This window comes from Hoplias malabaricus, chromosome 7 (assembly GCF_029633855.1).
Source record: "Hoplias malabaricus isolate fHopMal1 chromosome 7, fHopMal1.hap1, whole genome shotgun sequence".
Lineage (NCBI taxonomy): Eukaryota > Metazoa > Chordata > Actinopteri > Characiformes > Erythrinidae > Hoplias > Hoplias malabaricus.
In genome coordinates, this window is record NC_089806.1 from 20,491,796 (window position 1) to 20,512,506 (window position 20,711).

The window sequence follows — 20,711 nt, forward strand, 5'->3', positions numbered from 1 at the left end:
ATGGATGCAGGAACCAGTAAATTTGATTGTTCTATTTCACTTTAAAGACAATAGAGTAAATCTTGGAGCTTGTGAATGATCAATATTTACAATAGGATTATTATAACTTCTCCTCAGAATGTTGTGCACACAAAAATTCACTAAAATTCTTGTAGTACAATAACAGGCTTCATACACATGGACAAATTAGATAATAATAATACTTAATTCAATATATATATATATATATATAGTATATATATAGTATATAGTGCCTTTCACAAACCCAAGGAAGCTATGCAATCAATCATAAGCAGAGAGGGAAAATAACACCCAGCACAATTAATGGGCCCCACATGCATTGAACATGGGCTAGCTGGTTCAAAGTTGAGCATGGGTATTTGGCGGGTGGATACATGGTCTATTGTGGGATCCAGGTGGGCTGCCTATATTGGATAAATATGGGCAAACAAGGAGCTATATATATGGTGTTCTTATTGTCTTAATAGGTTTTTAGGTGTGCTTATTGTGTGCTGCCCAATAGCCCATGCTTAATCCATCTTGGTTCCCTTCATGGTGTATTTGTAATATTACACAATAAACCACACAGAAAATATGCTGAGTTGATCTGATCCAAATGCAGTCATAATCACTAAAATATTAGCACGGTTATTCTTTAGCTCAAAGGAGAAAAGGTTAGAGCATTGTGCTGGTGTGTGCATTAACTCTTTCCTCTCTGGGTCTCGCCTGAAGGAGGAGGAGCTGAGCTGTGAGACTCGTGCACGTGGATCACACTGAGTCAATGGACGTGGTCTCTATCGTACACTGTTCGTATCCAATGTGTGTACAAGCTGGACAACGTAAGGACAGTTAAGTCCGTTGTGTGTACCTGCACGGAGTAGTTCTGTTGTGGGCCTCCGTACTTAACCCTACAGATGGGGTTGTGTGAGAGATGCGCGCGATTATTAAACGATTTTAAAAGCTTCGTGGTAGTCAAGACTGCGACCTTTGTGCAGAAAGTGAAGGATGTCCTGAGGAGGATCTCTGAATGCTGCTGCTCGAAAACAGCCCCGTTATCTCAAGAAAAACTTTACTGTGAACTCATGCGACGACACGAACCGAAGCGAGGACCCAGGCTCTCTCGCCTGAACTCAGGTCAGGATTCACCACCACACAAATGATTCATTCACCTGCTGCTCGAGAAACAGAACATGAGGTGTTTTAAAACAGCATGAGTGCATCGCTTACATTTAGTCTTCGTAGTAACGTAGTAAAACTGATAAAGGGGTGTATTAAATATGAAATGCTTTTATTTTTTTGTATTCTTTTTCAAACTGTACTTGAGGTCATAAAAACACTTTTATTTTTGTCTGTGTTTAGATGATTATATATTAAATAATTTCCTCATTTGCAAACTCTTTGAAATTAAAAAAGCTCTGTAGTTTGCTGTCCTGTTTATTATTACTACTACTTATTTTATGAAGACTTTTATTCAGAAGCATAATAAAGACAATTACAAAATTAATAAATAAGAATTACATTTTCAGTGTCTGGAATTGATTTCAGCCAAGAAAATTGTTGATGTTAATTTGGCACATTTAAACCAAACTCAGAAATGATATATCGCTACCTGTTAAATGCAGAGTATATTTAATGTACAAAAATAATAAAACTCAAACCAACTTGACTTTAATTTTTATTCTGAGTGCTAATGCACTCTATTTTGTGAATCATTAATAGTAATTCTATATGTATTCAAAAATAATAAATATACCTTATTGTAGGGGTGTTAAAAAAGAAAATGAATCGATTCTTATAGTTTAAAAAATGTTAAATATTAGATAGTTTTGCTATGTATATTGTTATATACAACAGCATTAACTCTTGTCAAAGTGTTCATAATATATTAACCTCAAAATAGACTGTTCTGTTATTTAATTTGTGTGTGTCCTGGATCACCAATGTTTTAAATGTCCTTATTTATGTTCAGTGTTTGAAAAGCCCTGTCTATGTTTTGTTACAGTGATTAGTCAGGACACATTTAAGAGACCAGTAATATGAAAATATCTTATTTGCATAAACATATAAGCACTGGGCAGCACGGTGGCGCAGCAGGTAGTGTCGCAGTCGCACAGCTCTGGGGACCTGGAGGTTGTGGGTTCAAGTCCCATATCAGGTGTATGTGAGGAGTTTGGGGTGTTCTCCCCGTGACCGCGTGATTTTCATCCGGGTGCTCCAGTTTCCTCCCACGGTCCAAAAACACATGTTGGTAGGAGGACTGGCGCCCCCTCCAGGATGTGTTCCCGTACTACGCCCAATGATTCCGGGTAGGCTCTGGTCCCACCGCGACCCTGAACTGGATAAGTGGTTACAGATAATGAATGAATGAATGAATGAATATAAGCGCTGTCGCTTCACAGCAAGACGTTTTGGCTTCGATTCCCAGCCCGGGCCGTTCTGTGTGGAGTTTGCATGTTCTCCCTGTGCTTGTGTGGGATTCCTCTAAGTACTCCAGTTTCCTCCCATAGTCCAAAGACATGCACATTAGGTTGGTTGGTATCTCTAAATTGTCCGTAGGTATGAGTGTGTCTGCCGACAAGAGAATGGAATGCTCAGTCAGATTATTTACTCCTATAGAGCACCATGAGTATGGTGAACGCCTGACTCTTCCGTGCAGCCAACTATCAAGCTATTTTGAAAGTGAAATAAAGGTTTGATGTATTTTATTATTTTTTACAGCAAAAAAATGTGTCCCCACTGCTTTTCTGGAGGTGTGTTGTAGTCTTCTCCAGTCGGAGGACCTGGAAGTTCAGAGGAGCGTCTCTCTGTCCGTACTCGGTCTTCTCACAGACGGCAACAGTAAGTGAGACTTAAGGCTAAACACTTCCAAAAAAGCCAAACTCCCAGTATTACTCTCACAGATGGTCCAGTGCAGTATCTCCCAAGTTTCATAATAGTATAATGATATTGAATGATGTTAATTAATCAGACTAAAATTTAGTAGATGTTTTTTATAGGTATGATTATTCAAAATATATCACATCAGGGCTCTCAAGTTTTCACGTTAGCTGGGAGTGAGATTTGTGGTGGTGGTGGTCACATAAGCAAAGTAGGTAATCTATTTAATTCTGTGCCTTTTTTCCTTTAGTAAAAGAAGAACACATCATTGGAACTGGTGTTCTGGATACACTGGTTGATCTGCTGCAGTCGGGTGATTGTACAGTTCAGTGTAATGCCAGTTCATGTATTGCTTTGCTAGCCTCCTCGGGTGTGTATTTTCTCGTGTTTTTATAATTAATTGGACTTAGCTTAAGTCACTGACTTAAAATGGAATAAAACGTGTGTAAAATGACTTATTTTGAAAATGATAAGCTACTGACCAGTCTAGCTTTGTGCTATAGCAGGTTTTAGCTTGTCACTCTTTACACGTTTTATACATAGTGTGACAAATTGACTAATGTTCTGACAATATCCACTGTATGTTTCGTACATGAATTCTATGATTTTTATCCTTTTATAATCAGATTCATACAGAGACGCTATTGTGTCTTCTGATGCTGTACTACCTTTGCTTGTTTTGGCACGAGCCTTTGATCCAGAAGTTCAACAAAATGCTGTCAGAGCCCTTTATAATCTCACCAAATCTGGTAAGGTGTTGCAGACTTGTAGCCAATTGAATTTGCAGTGGTTGCATGTCACTGATTATTTAAAGATGACCAAATCAATATTGCACACATTCATTGATGATACCTGAACAGTGTGAGAATTGACAGCTGTTTTGTTTTGTTTTTTTCTCCAGAGAGTACAATGCGTGTACTGTGTGAAGAGGGGGTTATACCTGTGCTGGCTCTTCTTTTACTGTCATCTGATTCAGAAGTTCAGGTATTTCTCATTTTATACGGTGTGTCTTGATTGTTTCATTATCACAAACTAAAGCTCTACATCAGACCTTACATTCAACTTCTTTCTCAGTTCTACAGCTGTTCTGCTTTGAGTAACATTGCCACAGATCCACAGTATCACACAAAAATGCTTCTAATAGGTGACAGTTTCCTGCTGAAGTCCCTGGTCTCACTCATGGGCTCATCTGTACTCAAGGTAGGTAGAAACTAGGCAGAGTACATCCAGCGTTTAAATATTAAGGAAGTTTGTGATTGGTTCTCAGTGTTTTGTACATTGTCCATTAAGCAGTGTTGATGTTGATTATTGCCATATTCCATCAGAATTCAACCCAGGCCTGCCAGTGCCTCAGGAGGCTCACTTGGAATGGTAATTGACGTATAATTTTTAAGAATATAATTTGAAGCCAAAAAACAAAACAAAAACAACCATGTTGGCAGGAGGGGGGGGGGGGGCATATAAATATATGTATATTTCTAAGTGAGCGTGTCTGGTGTTAGTTTATTTGATTATTTTTAGTTTATATTTTTAGTTTATTTTTACAAAGTCATGGTCATGAGACCTGGTGACAGGATTTAAGTGCAAATAAGCTTTAACACTAATTTCACACAAAAACAAACAAAGGAAACCAGAACCGAATATAGACAAAACAGGAGAAAAGCATCCTGGAAAAAATTGATAATAATAAGCAATATACAAATACTGAAAAATCTTAATGCTACAGCTCAGGGCAGGCAGAGCAGACAAAACTGTTAGAATAAAACAAAAGTGTCAGGCAGTTTGAAAACCTTTTTTCTCAACACTATAAAAATACTTTTTATAAAAAAAAAAAAAAAAACTCTGACCTCCCAAGCTGTTCTTTAAAATCAGTTCTGCCCATTGTAAGGCTTTTCCCCTCAAAAATACCTGTAAAGTAATAAACTATCATGTCTCTGTTGGTATGGAGCATATGTTTTTGCTTTGTATTTATTGTCCTTTCAGCAGGGTACAGGAGCACAACTGGATAGTAAACAAGGACTGAAGTTTGACCAGAGGTTTCTCCAAATATCCTAGATCAATATTCTAGATAAATACTAAACAAAAAAAACACAAGGAAGCAAAACTTAAACAAGCATAAAGAAAACATAAAGAAACAAACTGATAGTAACAGGGAATATTCAAATATTGACAAACATCAATGCTACAGCTATAAACCAAAAACACACATGGCAAATGAAATGTGGAAATGTGAAAAGAGAGGGTAACACAAGGGACAGCTGACAATTGAAACAAAACACACAGATAACAGGTGGAACAAGGAGTTGACAGAGGAGCAGAGACAAGAACATGACAACATGTTGATGAGAAGAAAGCAGACACAGAGCAGGATAATGGGAACCTAACAGAAAAGGAGAAAAACTGATGGAGAGAACAGCGAAACAAGAAAACAACAGAAAAGTGAGAGGGAAGCTAGTGAAAACATGACAGTGTACTGATTACTGTATGTGACATCAAATTTTTCTTTTTAAACCTGACTATAATGAGGATTGTTAGGTCATACGCAATATTTTAGTTAGTCTCTGAGCCGGAAATGCCTGGTCACTGAGGCCTCTTTTCAAAACTGAATGCCTGAAATGTGCTGATTGTCTGGTTTTCATTTCTAACACATTAGCAAATGGTTAATAGATGTTTTGAGTTAAGGTTACTGCACACTGATGTGCATGAAGTGTGGGGTAAATGATGATTTGCTCCTGACTTAATACACAACTTTGGCTGCAGGTGAGGCACAGCAGCAGCTGGTTGGGCTGGACTGGGTGTGTCCATTGATGACACTACTAAGGGCTCCAGAACTTAGTTCCACTGATGTTGCTCTAATGCTGCTCTCTCAGCTCTCTGCCCAGCCACAATACAAAGTAAGGGCACATTCATTCTACTTCACTGCAGAGATGTGACATTTTCTTTTAAAGTTTATTCTGTTTAAAACCTTTAAATACTCTCAAACTTTTTCTAATGTACAGTAATATCATTTAGGAGAAATATTAAAACTTGTTTAAAGAAAAAAAATCCTATGACAACAGGATGTAAGAGCTGAACTCTAATCTGTAATTCTTTGTCATTTGTTTTTACTTTTGTCTTGCAGGAAACTCTGGTGAATCTGGGTGTAATACCCATGGTAGGAGAGCTGATTCTAATGCATGTATCAAACTCTGTAGTAGTAACCCACTGTGCTGTCACCCTTACACACCTGTGGAACATTGTGGACAGTCAGCAGGTACCAAAAAAACCCATAGACATAAACAGTGTACAGTCATTTTCTTGGACCCTGGCTCACAAAGGTCTTGGAAAGTTATTAATGGTTCTTTTTGTTAGTGTGTAAAATAAGTATAAGTACATTTAATTCGTTCATTCATCATCTGTATCCGCTCATTCAGTTCAGGGTCACATTGAAGGAGACTTTTTTTTTTTATTTATCAGGCGTGAAAACATACGGCTCATGGGCCAGATTTGGACCAATTATCAAATCTTTTCTCAGGACTTGTCACCTGGTTTGATGCATTAGTCAAGTTAAAGAGGTGTCAAGTTTCAGAACAATGTGTGATTAAATGTTAAAACAGCCTTGTACTCCTAGATAAACAGCACTGAATAACCAATGTTCTGTTTATTTTTATCTTTACAGTTTGTTACCAGAAATTATCTTACAAATATGATAAAACCATGTTATAATAATTTGCACGTTTATCCGTTTTGTATCTTTGGATTGTGAGTTCAACATGCACCCTGTAGGTAAATTGAAACATTTAAGGAGTTGTCGATATGTTAATCTTTAATGCTAAGCTGTGTTTGTTTGTTTGTTTGTTTTTTTTGGACATTAAACTGAGTGTAATGTGGCCCGCTACCCACACTGAGTGACACCCCTGCTATATTTGCTAAAATTTCAATACATGGCTGCAAATAAAAATTTATTTTTCAGGTGGTAGTGGACTCAGAGTGCTTGTCTGGGCTGCTTCTGGCTCTTCTGTTTGATTGGAATGAGGATGAAACTCTTTTAAGAGTCCTTTCCTGCCTCAATTCTCTGGCTTCTTTTGGTAAGAATAATGCCCCAGTATCTCCATTTTGTTTTAATTGATTTCTGTGTTTATTGTTTTTCTGCACTGACAATGACTGTCTGTTTTTGTAAAAGAAACCTATTGATCATCTGCTCCTCAGACTCAGTACATTGCATCATTATTTAATACTCAGTTTTCGTCACATTTTCAGACTCCCTCAGATCACGTCTTGTTGAGAAAATGGCTGCTTCTCACATTGGCCGATTGATGGACATTTCCAGTGAAAGGGAAAGCTCTGACTTATCTTTTGTTGCTGGTTCTGTAATCAGCAAATTAGACATGAATGGTACATTTAGAATATGTCTTGAAATATATTGCTTTAATGTGTTACTGTTTATCAGTTTAACGTTGCTGCCCTTGTTGTGGTGTTCTGTTTAGATGAACTGCTTAAGCCTCACCACAGAGTAATAGTGGGATACTTGATGAGATTTCTACGTAATCAAGAAGTGAGATTCCAACAACTTGGAATTGCCAGTGTGTGTAACCTTAAAAAATGTGAGTGAACAGTTGTTTAAATAAATGTTTAAATCTGTTAGTAAATGTACATTCTGTCATAATCAGTCAAATGAGTAGTGAGTTTAGTGAGTAGTGAGTGCAAGGCCAGGTGAAGCCTTTTGAATGTCAGTTGGCAGCTGAGTGATAAGATTGTTACTGTGCAGGTGGAGGGCTCCAAGGAAGTGTGTACACGTTGGAGCTGGAGAAGGAGCTGAAAAGAGTACAGCAGCAGACAGACAATACCAGACAGCTGCTCCAGATGCTGCAGCAAGACACCTAAAGGCAGTAATTTGATTCCCAAATCAACGAATGGGTGTACTTTTTTTAAAATTACAAGTTATAACAGTTTTTGATATTATGCCCAATCTACCTCAGTGTTTTTCTTATTCTCCTTTATTTTTATGATGCATGCATCTATGCGTATTAGCAATATTTTAAATACATGATGTTTTATATATATATATATATATATATATGTTTTTTTGCTAGAATATAATGAAGATCAAATTCCTGGATACATTTTAAGTCGGCAAAATGCCTGAAATTGCTGTAATTTCTGAATTTCTTTCTGATTTTTTTTTTCTCAAACCAGTAAACACAGAATCCAAACTTCATCTACATTCACAAAACCATTGACCTTTTTTGCAAAATCAAAGATGACTCAAAACACTGCTCTCACACAGCAAATTCACCAGTGTTAAATTAAGACTATTAGTGTTAAATTAACACGGTTAGGGTAATAATTTAACACTCTCAGTGTTAAGTTAACACTAATAGTGTTGATTTAACACTGGTGAATTTGCTGTGCATATGACACACAAAGCCTGCCAATGCATAAATACTATACAGCAGCCTTTAAACACTACATCAAAAGTTGCTTTTTTTTTTTTTTTTTTTTTTTTTTTTTTTTTAATACAGAGTCTGGGAGTGTGGGTAAAAATAAATATTACTTTGAGTAAATGATTTACAAGTCATGCGCAAGTTTTAATTAATTCGAGGGAACCTATTGCAATTCCTACACAGGTTTAATTAATTCACTAATTCATTCACTGGGGTTAAGGCAGCTGTGCCTGCTATGTCCAGAACATGGCTGCCATGTTAAAGGCTGCCATATTGGTTCAAGGGCAAGTGATTCCAAAGGACAGGGGGCCATGTGGCATATAAGTGAAAACCAGAATTGTCTCAGAATATGATTGCTGCAAGCAGACTTGAAATATCGTTTGTTATTCACAATATTGCAATTTATTTTGGAAGTCTGCTCTTAGATATCAAGAAGACAAGGCCTGCCCGCCTTGTGAAAGCCATATTCTATACATTTGCAAAAAAAATTCTGTCTTTCCAAAGGAGAGATTTAAGGCCACTGCCTAGAAGAAATACATTATTTGATTTTTTTGTGTGTGTGTGTATATATATATACTATATTCATTCATTCATTATCTGTAACCGCTTAACCAATTCAGGGTCGCAGTGGGTCCAGAACCTACCTGGAATCATTGGGCGCAAGGCGGGAATACACCCTGGAGGGGGCGCCAGTCCTTCACAGGGCAACACACACACATACACACCTACCAACGTGTCACCAATCCACCGTGTGTTTTTGGACTGTGGGAGGAAACCGGAGCACCCGGAGGAAACCCATGGGGAGAACACACCAACTCCTCACAGACAGTCACCCGGAGGCAGAATCAAACCCACAACCTCCAGGTTCCTGGAGCTGTGTGACTGCGACACTACCTGCTGCGCCACCGTGCTGCCCCTCTATATAGTATTCTGTTCATTATTTTTCATTTTATTTTACATTGTATTTATTTTATGTATTTACTTTACATTTGTACTTAATTTTATTTGATTTTATTTTGTTTCTGTTCATTTTTAACTGTACACATTGTTCTTTATTTATATAAGTGCAAATTTCACAGGAATAATTTAAAATATTTATGGCTCTTAAGTTAAAAACAGGACAATTATGGGAAAAGTTGGAGGGCTCTGGAAGTCCAGTAGAAATAATTATTGATTTGGCATTGCTGTGTTTAAATGACAGCTATGCACTTCTAGTGCTAAGCCAAAAATATCATGATGATGGATGATGAATTAGATGAATTAGAGAAAACATGAGCACAAATTGTAAATGTTTACCTTGTTTCCTTGAATTACTTATATATAATCATATATATTTTTCCCATGGCACCTCTCTGGCTCTGTAGGTCTTGGCATAAGCAGGAAAAAATGATCATTTTTTCTGGGACTTAGCACGTTTGCATTATAATAAGACATATATAAACCATAAACCACTATAAAATAAAGAATCACAGGCAATGTTATTTCATTTTATTTACAATACAAAATAGCAGTCATTCATTCTTGATGATTCTAATCATCTAATCATCAAAATGATTTTAAAATATTTTTAATATTTTCGCAGAGCAGGACAGACCTAAAACCTCATGAGTGTATGTACTGCTTTAAACACAGGGCAGTATATATGCAATACTATATAATGTGTAACATATGGTAACTATTCTGTAAAATTGCATTCATTTGAGCATATTTATACAGCAGATTTTTCTTTCTGAATTGTGCTTATTTGGTATTTGGTCGGCTTGTTTCATCTGTATTTACTGTGTTGCAGAATACAGGCAATTTTGCAAAGAGATCCCTTCAATAATTCACAGATGTATTTCACTCAGTCATAATACTTTACTTAAATGATGAGAGTCTCCTGTTGCTGCAAGAATACCCTCATTTGTCCACTCATGGCCATTTCTGTTCTAAAAATGGAGTCGTTTTCCAGTATTAATGAAACAGAAATTGATTGAATCATCTAAGTTTTATCTTAATTCTGGTGTAGATTACTGGTAGAGCAATAGATTGAGCCATGCTACTGCATACTTATACTGTACAGTATCTTTGAGGGTACTCTGAATATTCTACTATCAAGGCCACTGTGAATATGCTTATAAGTTTCACACACACACTGCTTTCTTCATAGTCATGCCTATTACTGAAAGGACACATGTATGCACCTGTAATGTGTTAATAGTGACAGCAGTTGTTGGTTGTATTTAACTTTTGAGGCCTGTTTGTGCTGTTTTGCCAAAAGGCTACATCAGATCCTGTTCTAACTAGGTGAGTATAGTTTAAGGTTCCTTACTCGCAGAACAAGTTACTACAGCTACCAAAGCATGGTCTGTGTGACTTCAAGAAACAATAGTGAGATTTTATAACACAGGTTCTGGATAATAGGTAAGAGATATGTAACTTAATTTTAGCTGTATTTCAATACACATTTGCAGATGTGTATCTTATAAATTATTACGTATTAGATATTAATTTGAATCATATTTCTAAGGATTATTTCTAGTTTTCATCTAGTTGTTCATTGATTGCTTAAACACCATAACCAGGATCAAATGCACACCCATTTCCCTAAACTATAGGGAAGTGTAGGAGGTGGAAGAAGAAATGTAGGGAGTGGGGGAATAGATGGAGTACAGAGAGGATGAGGAGAAGGAATAGGAAGGTTAAGGAGACAAGTAATTATTTCAGTTGATGAGTGCTAGGAGTGGATCTGGCATATATATATGCCAGTGAAAATGTTTTGAGGGGAAGATCACACATTACTCATTGCCAATTTTGGTTGTATTGTTTGAATGTATCCAGGAATATGACAATGTTGTAGAGTGTGTTTTGAGGGGCTTGGTTTTTTTAGCAAGATTGTGCTTTTGAATGGAGAGCTTAAAATATGAAATTTGGGGAACAGGGTGAGAAAGTGTGAAATCTGTATTGGGTAAATGGATGTATCATTGGAAGAAATGTTTGAAATTGAGAAAAACTATGCTTCATGCAATTAGACATGGCTGGCAGGCTCATTAAAACAACACTATGATTGGGGGCAAAAGGGGAGTTTTCTGTGTTTTGTTTTAAAATAATCTTTATTATCTGATTTCACATAAGATTTCTTTTGATATCACACAGCTGCTTTATTATACATCCTTTTAATTCATACTAGAATTCCAAGGCTATAATATCCCTACCAGACACTCATCTATATGATCTGTGCTCTCGGTTATTTAGCACAGCTGAGTAAAGGAGTTCCTAAAACTTGATTTTTGCTATTCAGAATTAGGGTGAAAGCTATACCCCTTACCCCTATAACTTAGACATACCACTCCGATTTGCTTAGGGGTAGTTGGTCTTGTGTGAAAATAAACCTATAAAATTAAGTATTTTCTCATTTAAATCTGGTATAACAATTGTATCATTTCAGTTTATGTAGTTAAATATATTATGACCTTTTTTTGTAACTGAGTGATACACAACATCTGGATAGCTGTGAATTTCCAATTCCACACTAAATGGTGAAGCAATTGCACTCTATAATGCTTGATGTTACTGTTACAAAGGCAGAACTGTATGGTTCAAATAGAGTTCATATTGAAAAATGGCTTGATAAGGTAGTCTGCCAACCAAAAATATCAAGCCTATAACCTCCTGTGTGGTACCAGTGCAACGCTAACAGAGCTAGAACACATCAATGTCATCTCAGTGCTGAGAATACCAGCTCGGGCTTGTGTGGGTCCTGAAAATATGAAAGGAGCACAACGAAGTATGCAGAGCAGCAGATGGACAGCAATCTGCAATTGTAGAACTAAAACTGCACACATGCAGAAAATAAAATGAATATTAATACAAAAAAATATGGACGGTTATTTTTTATGGCTGATACCGTTGCTTTTAATAACTCGACGGCTATATTTATTTAGGAAAAATGTGTATAATAATATAAGTAGGCGTTACAGACCGTAGGGCGATGGCCTAAATACTACAACTCCCAGAGTGCAAGGGCAACGTGTTTCTTTGAGCATGCGCGTTGATATTCTGGCGCTGCTAACGCTAGTGAAAGTTGGTGCTCAGTGTTTAGCAACGTTTTTTGTACATTTCACATCTATTACGTAGAAATGGCTGCTAGATATGACAGAGCTATAACTGTCTTCTCTCCGGACGGTCACCTGTTTCAGGTGGAATACGCTCAGGAGGCGGTGAAGAAGGGCTCAACCGCGGTGAGTCCGAGTTTTCTGTGTTTTTTCAGGAGCGATGGAGAAAACAGGATGCTAACACCAGTATTAAAGAGCTAAATTAACAATCTGCTCTGGTTTAAATGAGTATAAACTGGAAAAACGGCGGAGTAACTGATAGATATTAATTACTCTATTCGGGAAGATAGTTAAAGAAGTGGTTAAAGTGTTCAGCCATCGCCGCTGTGTTTGCATTAGCCGAGTGTTAGCCGCTTTTGAATGAGAGAAAGGCGCTAAGCGTGACTTGCAGGATGTGAAGCTCAGTCTTAGCTTTAAAGCTAGTCCTGTTGGGCTAATGTAGTTAGCACTAGCTCAGTTCCCCTGTTGTTGAAGTACATCAAGTGATGGCATTTGTTTTATTCTGAACATTATCTTCCAAAATAAAATAATAATAATAAATACATAATCTTAAATATTTTGCTTGTCCCTAAAGGAAACATTAAGAAACAACATAAACCATGCATAGCTGCAATATTTAAAGTAACTAAATATATGTTTATATTACTTTTTTAAATTTATTTTTATATTTATTTAAAACATTGGCTATATATATATATATAAAAAACATGATCATGGAGCTCTGCCATTATTAAATTTTTTACAAATTTTTTTTTTTTACAAATATATATCATTACATCCCTAATTTCAATGTAAAAGTGGAGTGGAGTGAAGGCACTATGAACAGAGAAATAACCACACAATGCTCTGTTTTCCTGTTCTTAATTCCTTGTGTGACAGATAGGCCACAACCGCTTGGAAACTTGGACCTTCCCCACATTTGTTTTCCCCTCCCCAGTGAGACCAGCACGATTTATAAATCTTTCTCTAAGCAAGGTGGCAGATTCCACAACCAAATATTCATGACAACACAAAAGTAACATGTTTCTCCACTGAGAAAAACATGTTATTCCATTAAAAAGCCACTAACACAGTGAGACAAGGCAAGAATCAACACTGGGCTCCTAGAAGCTCCCTCCTGGGTCAGTAACTAACTTTGCCAGGATAATTTCACTTTAAAAGCTCCTGTAAATTAAACTTCTAAAGTTACTGTCATATTTACTTTTAAGTGTATTTACTTACATTCAGGGCACTTTATATATATTTAGTGTTATACACCTTTATCAGTGTTAAGCTGGAGCGTAAAATTTAAACGAGACGCTGACTACTTTTTCTGCTGCTCAGAAGCACGGCTCAGTCTGTAAATAACACATCACATAAATAGTTCCCTTACTTTAACAATTTGTTTCCTTAATTCAATAATCAGATCTTTTAATTTATACATTTGTTCATTTAATTCAATAATTAATTCTCTAATTTTAACAAACTGTTCCCTTGCAATTTGCACTTACTAGGCATACATCTACTGCTTAAGTGCTCCAAACCCTTGTAGCTCGTTTTGTACGTAGTGGATGACCTGCCCAGTGTCTCAGATTTCCTACAAAACAACCAGTTTTGTTGTAAAATATGTTGGAGTAATCCCAAAAAAGCAGTGTAATGTTTAACAGCCAAAACTAAAACATGTAGAGACATATATAATGAGTAAATCTTTTTTCATTAATTCGTTGTCTGTAACCGCTCATCCATTTCAGGGTCGCTGAAAATGGGTAAATCCGAATAACATATTTTAACAGATTATTAAATTGATAGAACAGATTATTGGATTGAGAACACATTTTATTAAATTGAGGGAACCGATTGTTAAATTGAGGGAACAATTTAAATTTCTGAATATTATTTTTCCACCTTTATATCTTAGGAGATTTGTACTTTTTGTACTTGAAGCAAATAAAAACGAGGTTAAGACATTTTTTTGGGGACTGAAGGGTGCATTTAAAGTATGTCAACTGTATTTGTTAGCTTTCTTATTACTATCAGTACAGGCCTGTCCACAAGTGATGGTTTAACCCAAGACCATGCAACTAATAATCTGTTGATTATTAAATTGCATAACTATCCAAATTTAGGAGCTTTAAAATGTATCTGAAATCTTGGGCTATATATTTTGCCAGTAGTGTAGTTGACCAGTTTTACTTGGAGTTTTATTTATGTGAAAAATATTAAATATTAAAAATCATAATTGCTCACACTTTATTATTAAATGTTCTGCACTGTTCTGTGCTTTAATATTCTGTGCAGTTATTCTTTAATTATTATTATTATTACTATTATTATTATTATTATTATTATTATTATTATTAATAATAGTGCATTTAAAGAAAATTGTGAGACCTCAGTTAGCTGTGATATTTCTTTACACCTGTGGAGGGCAACATCGGATTATAAGAGAGTTCTGGCATTGAGGTTATTTCACTTCCGCAATATCTGGCTGATAAGGGGAATGTTAATATGCTGGTCTGAAATGATGAGCATGTTAAGTGAGCCAATAAACAACCTCCATACAGGGACACTGATTGAATTGTCCTAATGTTCTCGTTCTCTCTCTCTCTCTCTCTCTCGTTCTCTCTCTCTCTCGTTCTCTCTCTCTCTCTCTCTCTCTCTCTCTCTCTCTCTCTCTCTCTCTCTCTCTCTCTCAGGTTGGAATCAGGGGGAAAGACATTGTTGTCCTAGGAGTTGAAAAGAAGTCTGTGGCAAAGCTTCAGGAAGAGAGAACTGTTAGGAAGATATGCGCCCTAGATGAGCATGTTTGTATGGCTTTTGCAGGTAATTATTTACTTATTCTGTTACACTAAAGCAGTTGTCACCAAATTTCCTCCTAGAGGTGTACTTTCATGCAGAGTTTAGTTCTGCGTCAAACGTACTGCTTCCTTCCACTTACCTATTACTGATGTGCCTGGTCCAGCCCACCAGCAACTTCTAAAATACACGTACAAGTGTGGCTGATTGTGGTTAGAATTGTACTCTGCTGTAAGGCAGATCTTCAGAGCTGAGGTTGCCTTATGAGCCTGCATTTTACCTAGATTGTGCTCTTAAATTGAAGCCACAACATTTTACCTCTTTTCATTTGCATAAAAACGCTTTAATTTGAATGTGTACATTTATTTCTTTATAGGTCTTACAGCTGATGCAAGAATTGTAATTAACAGAGCAAGGGTGGAGTGTCAGAGCCACAGACTTACAGTGGAGGACCCTGTGACTGTAGAATACATCACCCGATACATTGCAACTCTTAAACAGGTGCCAGTCCTTACAAAACCGAGAATATTGCTTAATGTGTAAAGCATTATTTTTAAAGTTTGATTTGTTTTCAATCCCTTTACTGTCAGAATGAGAAAAATAACCAATGTTTAACAATAATATGTAAACGGGTCAGCTTGCCTCAGTTCTCAAACAGAACTTTCTATATGAAAGCTGTCTTTAAAAAAAAAAAGGTGCCAAAAAACTTTATTATTAGGGTTCAAGCACTCAGTGCACAGAACCCTATTGTATTTGTTACGGTTTTTCTTCTTATTCTTTTTCTCCTGTAAAAGTCGTTGTGCAGAAGAGACCGTAGGTCTTGCAGACTCCCCACTTGGAGGGTAGATGTAGTTTGTGTGCATATTGTTTATAATTATAATTTATATTTAGAATTTGTAAGAAACTTCAGAAAAAGACCCTTCACTATGAGTGGTGGATGCATACAGATGCCTAGTTTTGATAACTGGTAGCAAGAGACTTTCAGAAGCACTGGTGTATTTTAAATATACCAACTGCCATTTTATGCTCTTAATAATCATTTTATACTCTTAATAATATAATTTTTTTTTTCTTGTGGTAGCGTTATACTCAGAGCAATGGACGTCGTCCATTTGGCATCTCTGCTTTGATTGTGGGATTCGATTATGACGGGACTCCACGATTGTATCAGACAGATCCTTCAGGAACATACCATGCATGGAAAGTAAGGATGTGCAGTAATATAAGTCATAATGTTTGATTAACACAATACTTATGTGTATGTCTGTGTATTTTATTTTTTAGTTGTGATTAATAAATGACTATAAATCCTGCCTCTGTTTGTTACCAGGCAAATGCAATTGGGCGCAGTGCCAAGACTGTGAGGGAGTTTCTGGAGAAGAACTACACAGATGAAGCCATTGCAAGTGACAACGATGCAATCAAATTGGCTATTAAAGCTCTTCTGGAGGTATAGATGTCTTTAATAGATATAGATATTTAATAGGTATAGATGTAGAGTAGTCTACAATCCCTATTTCCTAAAATGATTGGATTCTGCGCAATATGTAAAAATATTCAGAGTGATGTGTAAATGAATATTCCAAATATTTTATTGGAAACAGTACAAATATAACATTCCAAATGTTGAAATTTCATTGCTTTTGAAAAAACATGGTCATTTTGAATTTGATGCTGACATGTTTAAAAAAGTTGATACTGCAATAAGAGTGTTTCATTAAAAAAAATAATAATAATAATAATAATGATGTGGGATTCACTTATGTTGTGAAAGAATGCTTGGGCAAACAATGCAGCCATTTAAGAATCATGTTTCTCCAGCTACAATAACAAAACACCTGAGGATATCTACTACAGTACTTATTATTATTATTATTATTTATATAATGATAGCATTATAATTAATTGCATTAATTATATTAAATAATAAATATCAAAAGTAGATATAGAGAATCTACTGAAATGTCTATTTTCAAGGAACAAGACCCAAATTCAGTATAGGCTGACTGTGGTCTTCAGACCCCAAATGGCCCTACATTTAAAAACGGACACAATTCTGTAGTGGAAATCACTGCATAGGCTCAGTTACACATCCAAGAATTCATGATCTACATCTACAAATGTAAGTTAGAACTAGGAAAGTAGGAACAACATAAAAACAGGATGCAGAACTGCTGCTGGTGTCTTGTGCCCTGACAAATCAAATGTTTTTTCTTTTGTTGGTTTAATTAATTTATATAAAATTCATAGATACTATGTCATCTTCTAAAGAGACAAATCATCTGGGTTTTTCATGCACACATTTTAAAAGCTAACAAATGTGATGGTATGAGAGTATTAATGCATATTGGGTGACATGCTTATTTGTGAAGAAAAGCTAAATTTGTCCACACCCAGTGAAAACATTTGGCACAATATGAAATGAAAAATAGAATACCAGAGACCAAAAAATTGATTGAAATAATAATTTATATATGTTGCTGGCATCAAATTCAAAATGTTTCAATATTTATTTTCAATTAAATATAGGGTTCAAATGATCTTTGCATTGCATATTTTATTTATTTTTATTTTATTTATCTAAACTTTTCTGGAAGTGGAATTGTATAAACACAGTGCATTTCAAAAATGATCAAATGTGCTAATTTTCTATAATGTTGTTTAAATTGTAACCTACTCAGGTTGTCCAGTCTGGTGGTAAGAACATTGAACTGGCTGTAATAAGGAGAAACCAGCCCCTCAAGGTAATAAAATATATACATTCTGATTTAAGATGCTCATTTATATATATATGTGACACCCACCCAAAATACATTACATTTTCATGTAGTTTTCAGAAGGTGGTGGTTGTGGCCAGGCCGGCCTAGAAGATAAATATGCACTTACTGACTGGCACACCTAATGCTGAAACGTGCGAGTAGAAACTATTAATTCAGCCATATTTAACAGTTAGATCTTAAGGTGGTGCCACTACAGCGTCTGTTGTTAGTTCACCCATATTTCACATTCCGGTTTGTGAACTAAATTTGAAACCATTCGGCTGTGAACAGAAATCCTCTTTTCCCTGGACAAGTTCTCTTTTTGGGAATTAAAAAATGCGTGTTCAAGGGATCAGAGAGTTAAGAGCTGAATTGGGACACGGTTGCGCCACTTCAGCGCTGTAGCTTCACCATCCACCGGGCTGAGCAGCTCAGTGTTTTACTGGAGCCTCAAACAGAAATGTGTTGAAGGTTGTCTCATCGTTACTGACTTTCTGACGAGTAAATTACATCTGCACAGCTTTTTGTTTAACTTCACTCGAAAAAGGACAAAATCTCCAGATGATTAAAGCCAAAACACCAGAGTGGGGTGTTACTCAAAATAAACGAGGCTGTGAATTAGTTACAGCACCGTTTTATCAGTCGGACTCTTATAGAAATGTAAGTCAGTAATAAATATCTAGTTCCCAGTGATGCCCTGTTCTTTTATCAAGTGTAGATTACTTGGTATTAGAAATGTTCAAAAGCTTAAATATTAAAATGTTATCTTGTTGCTTTAATGTCATCTCCACACTGTGCTTCAGGTTTGTATAAACAGAAAATAACAGGCTTTCCATGATCATAAAAGCACTGTCACTATTTTTGTAGTTAATTTTTTTGTTTTATTATTTTAAACAAAGACATTAAATGTGAAGCACCAAAGCTTCTCCAGACCTTCCAATGAAAAGGGTGTGTGTTTTGGGCTTTCCTGTGTTTGAAATGCCAGAAAAAGCTCTGTGACAATGGCTATATGGCTAAAGTAAGCTTGCCTAGTTTCTCTTTGCTTTTGTTGGGGTCTGAGTCAGAAATTCACATTCTGGGAAGTTACTAATCTTCAGTGTGATTTACCTTTATAATAAGTATATGCAAATTTGAATACAGAGGCATGGTAAAATTTAATAATAATGGTATTGTTGGCATTGGTGCACATGTTAACACACTCATTCTCTTCTCCCTGTTCATCAGATTCTAGAATCCAAGGAGATTGAGACATTGGTTGCTGAAATTGAGAAAGAGAAAGAGGAAGAAGCAGAGAAAAAGAAACAGAAGAAGTCATCATAGGTTAAAGATACTCACACCTAGTCCTTTACTCTAAACTTTATTGTTTATATGGGCAGAAGCACTTCACTCAGGCCCAGGCCCATTTCCTCTCCCCTGTTAGTTGAGAGCACATCTTTTCTTATAAACCTCACTGAGAGCATCCAGATAACAACCTTCAATAAATACATGCAATATTTATCACAGAATTTTGACATGCTCATTTTTAAATGTCTTTTCTTAAAGGTTCCTGTGTATGTAAAACAGTTGATGTGGATAGAATGCAGGGACTACATTACAGAAGACATTTTCTTCATTGTTTTAAATGTAGACCCTGGTTAGACACACTGTTGGCTTGTTTGACTGTACAGCACCTGAAGATTTTGTGAGGATGTGCTCAAACTGACATGCACAAATAAAGAATGGTTTGTACTCTGCTGAAGTATACTTCTTTCCTTACACTGTTGGAATTTGGGGAATAATATTTTTAAAGCTTGCATTATTTGCCTTTAAGAAGACTTAAAAATGTTTCTCTGAACCACTGGGAGATTGTGCCAGTGACGCTGTGAAAAGTTTGTCTTTGTATTCATGATCACACTGATTAATATTAATACAGGATAATCTGCCTTTGTCTTCCTCCATTTGACGTCTCGTCAGTGGCCCGGAAACCTAGACCGCTCTCATCCTTTCTGCCTTTGATCTGTTCAGGGAACTGAAACACACCGCAGACATGAAACTCTCAAGCCAGTCTGAAGATACAATCAATAATTAACTAATTTAAGCGTTGCAGTCCAAAACAATTTTGACACCAGCTAAATGAGTAAAATTTTCATCAGGTGTTTATGCAATAGTCAGCATTATGTACTGATAAGAGGTTGATTGCAGCTATCACAAATTAAGAAATTGATTTAACTTTTTTTTTTTTAAATAACAGTGATGAATCCTATGTAAAACTTTGAACATTATAGGATTTTGTTTACACTTACATTTTGTTGATTTTTTTTAGCAAAAATATAATCTTACACAAGATAAGATGTGCCTTGCGCCCAATGATTCCAGGTAGGCTCTGGACCCACTGCAACCCTGAATTGGATAAGCGGTTACAGATAATGAATGAATGAAAGATGAGATGTAAAATATCCTATGCCATTCCATTAGAGCTTCACATAGGGCCCATCGCACACTCTTCCTACCTGCATCCATCAAGCCCCACTGGCACCGTTAATGCATGCTCAGTGCCACCAGTGCCATGTGAACTTTACATGCTAGATCACCAAAAATCCCAATAGCACATCTACAGTGCATTTCCCTAAGTAATTTGTGCTGTCCTTATCCACAACCACTGACTAGACCTTTCAGCTGTTTCCGGCTCCTGATGCTGAACTGCACAAGCAGGGATGTGGCTGATTTGGCTATAGATCCTCTATAGATCTCCACTGGTTTTACATGTGCCTGTCACCCGTGTTCCCACACCTCAGCCGCCAAGT

The 20,711-nt window shown here is 36.3% G+C and overlaps 2 protein-coding genes across 2 annotated transcripts; both read left to right on the forward strand.

Moving 5' to 3' along the window:
* The first annotated feature begins 841 nt into the window (after positions 1-841).
* Positions 842-8,308, forward strand: LOC136702620 (uncharacterized). The gene is made up of 13 exons (XM_066677757.1): positions 842-1,134; positions 2,719-2,838; positions 3,128-3,247; positions 3,504-3,626; positions 3,779-3,861; positions 3,952-4,077; positions 4,203-4,248; positions 5,638-5,771; positions 5,999-6,130; positions 6,830-6,944; positions 7,117-7,251; positions 7,344-7,460; positions 7,625-8,308. The coding sequence occupies exons 1-13, from the start codon at positions 915-917 to the stop codon at positions 7,738-7,740; spliced, it is 1,587 nt and encodes a 528-aa protein (XP_066533854.1). The 5' UTR covers positions 842-914; the 3' UTR covers positions 7,741-8,308.
* A 3,985-nt stretch (positions 8,309-12,293) lies between these two features.
* psma8 (proteasome 20S subunit alpha 8) lies at positions 12,294-19,655 on the forward strand. Its single transcript, XM_066676729.1, has 7 exons — positions 12,294-12,520; positions 15,070-15,196; positions 15,546-15,670; positions 16,251-16,373; positions 16,500-16,619; positions 17,851-17,913; positions 19,153-19,655. Exons 1-7 carry the CDS (start codon positions 12,419-12,421, stop codon positions 19,246-19,248), a joined length of 756 nt encoding a protein of 251 aa, XP_066532826.1. The 5' UTR covers positions 12,294-12,418; the 3' UTR covers positions 19,249-19,655.
* Positions 19,656-20,711: the final 1,056 nt, after the last annotated feature.

Bases quoted from the DNA above. Each gene is read 5' to 3' on its own strand.
- psma8 (XM_066676729.1), top strand. From the start codon at position 12,419: ATGGCTGCTAGATATGACAGAGCTATAACTGTCTTCTCTCCGGACGGT. The intron at 15,197-15,545 runs GTAATTATTTAC...ATTTCTTTATAG, and splicing joins TGTTTGTATGGCTTTTGCAG to GTCTTACAGCTGATGCAAGA. The intron at 16,620-17,850 runs GTATAGATGTCT...TAACCTACTCAG, and splicing joins CTATTAAAGCTCTTCTGGAG to GTTGTCCAGTCTGGTGGTAA.
- LOC136702620 (XM_066677757.1), top strand. From the start codon at position 915: ATGGGGTTGTGTGAGAGATGCGCGCGATTATTAAACGATTTTAAAAGC. The intron at 2,839-3,127 runs GTAAGTGAGACT...TTTTTCCTTTAG, and splicing joins TCTTCTCACAGACGGCAACA to TAAAAGAAGAACACATCATT. The intron at 4,249-5,637 runs GTAATTGACGTA...CTTTGGCTGCAG, and splicing joins CAGGAGGCTCACTTGGAATG to GTGAGGCACAGCAGCAGCTG.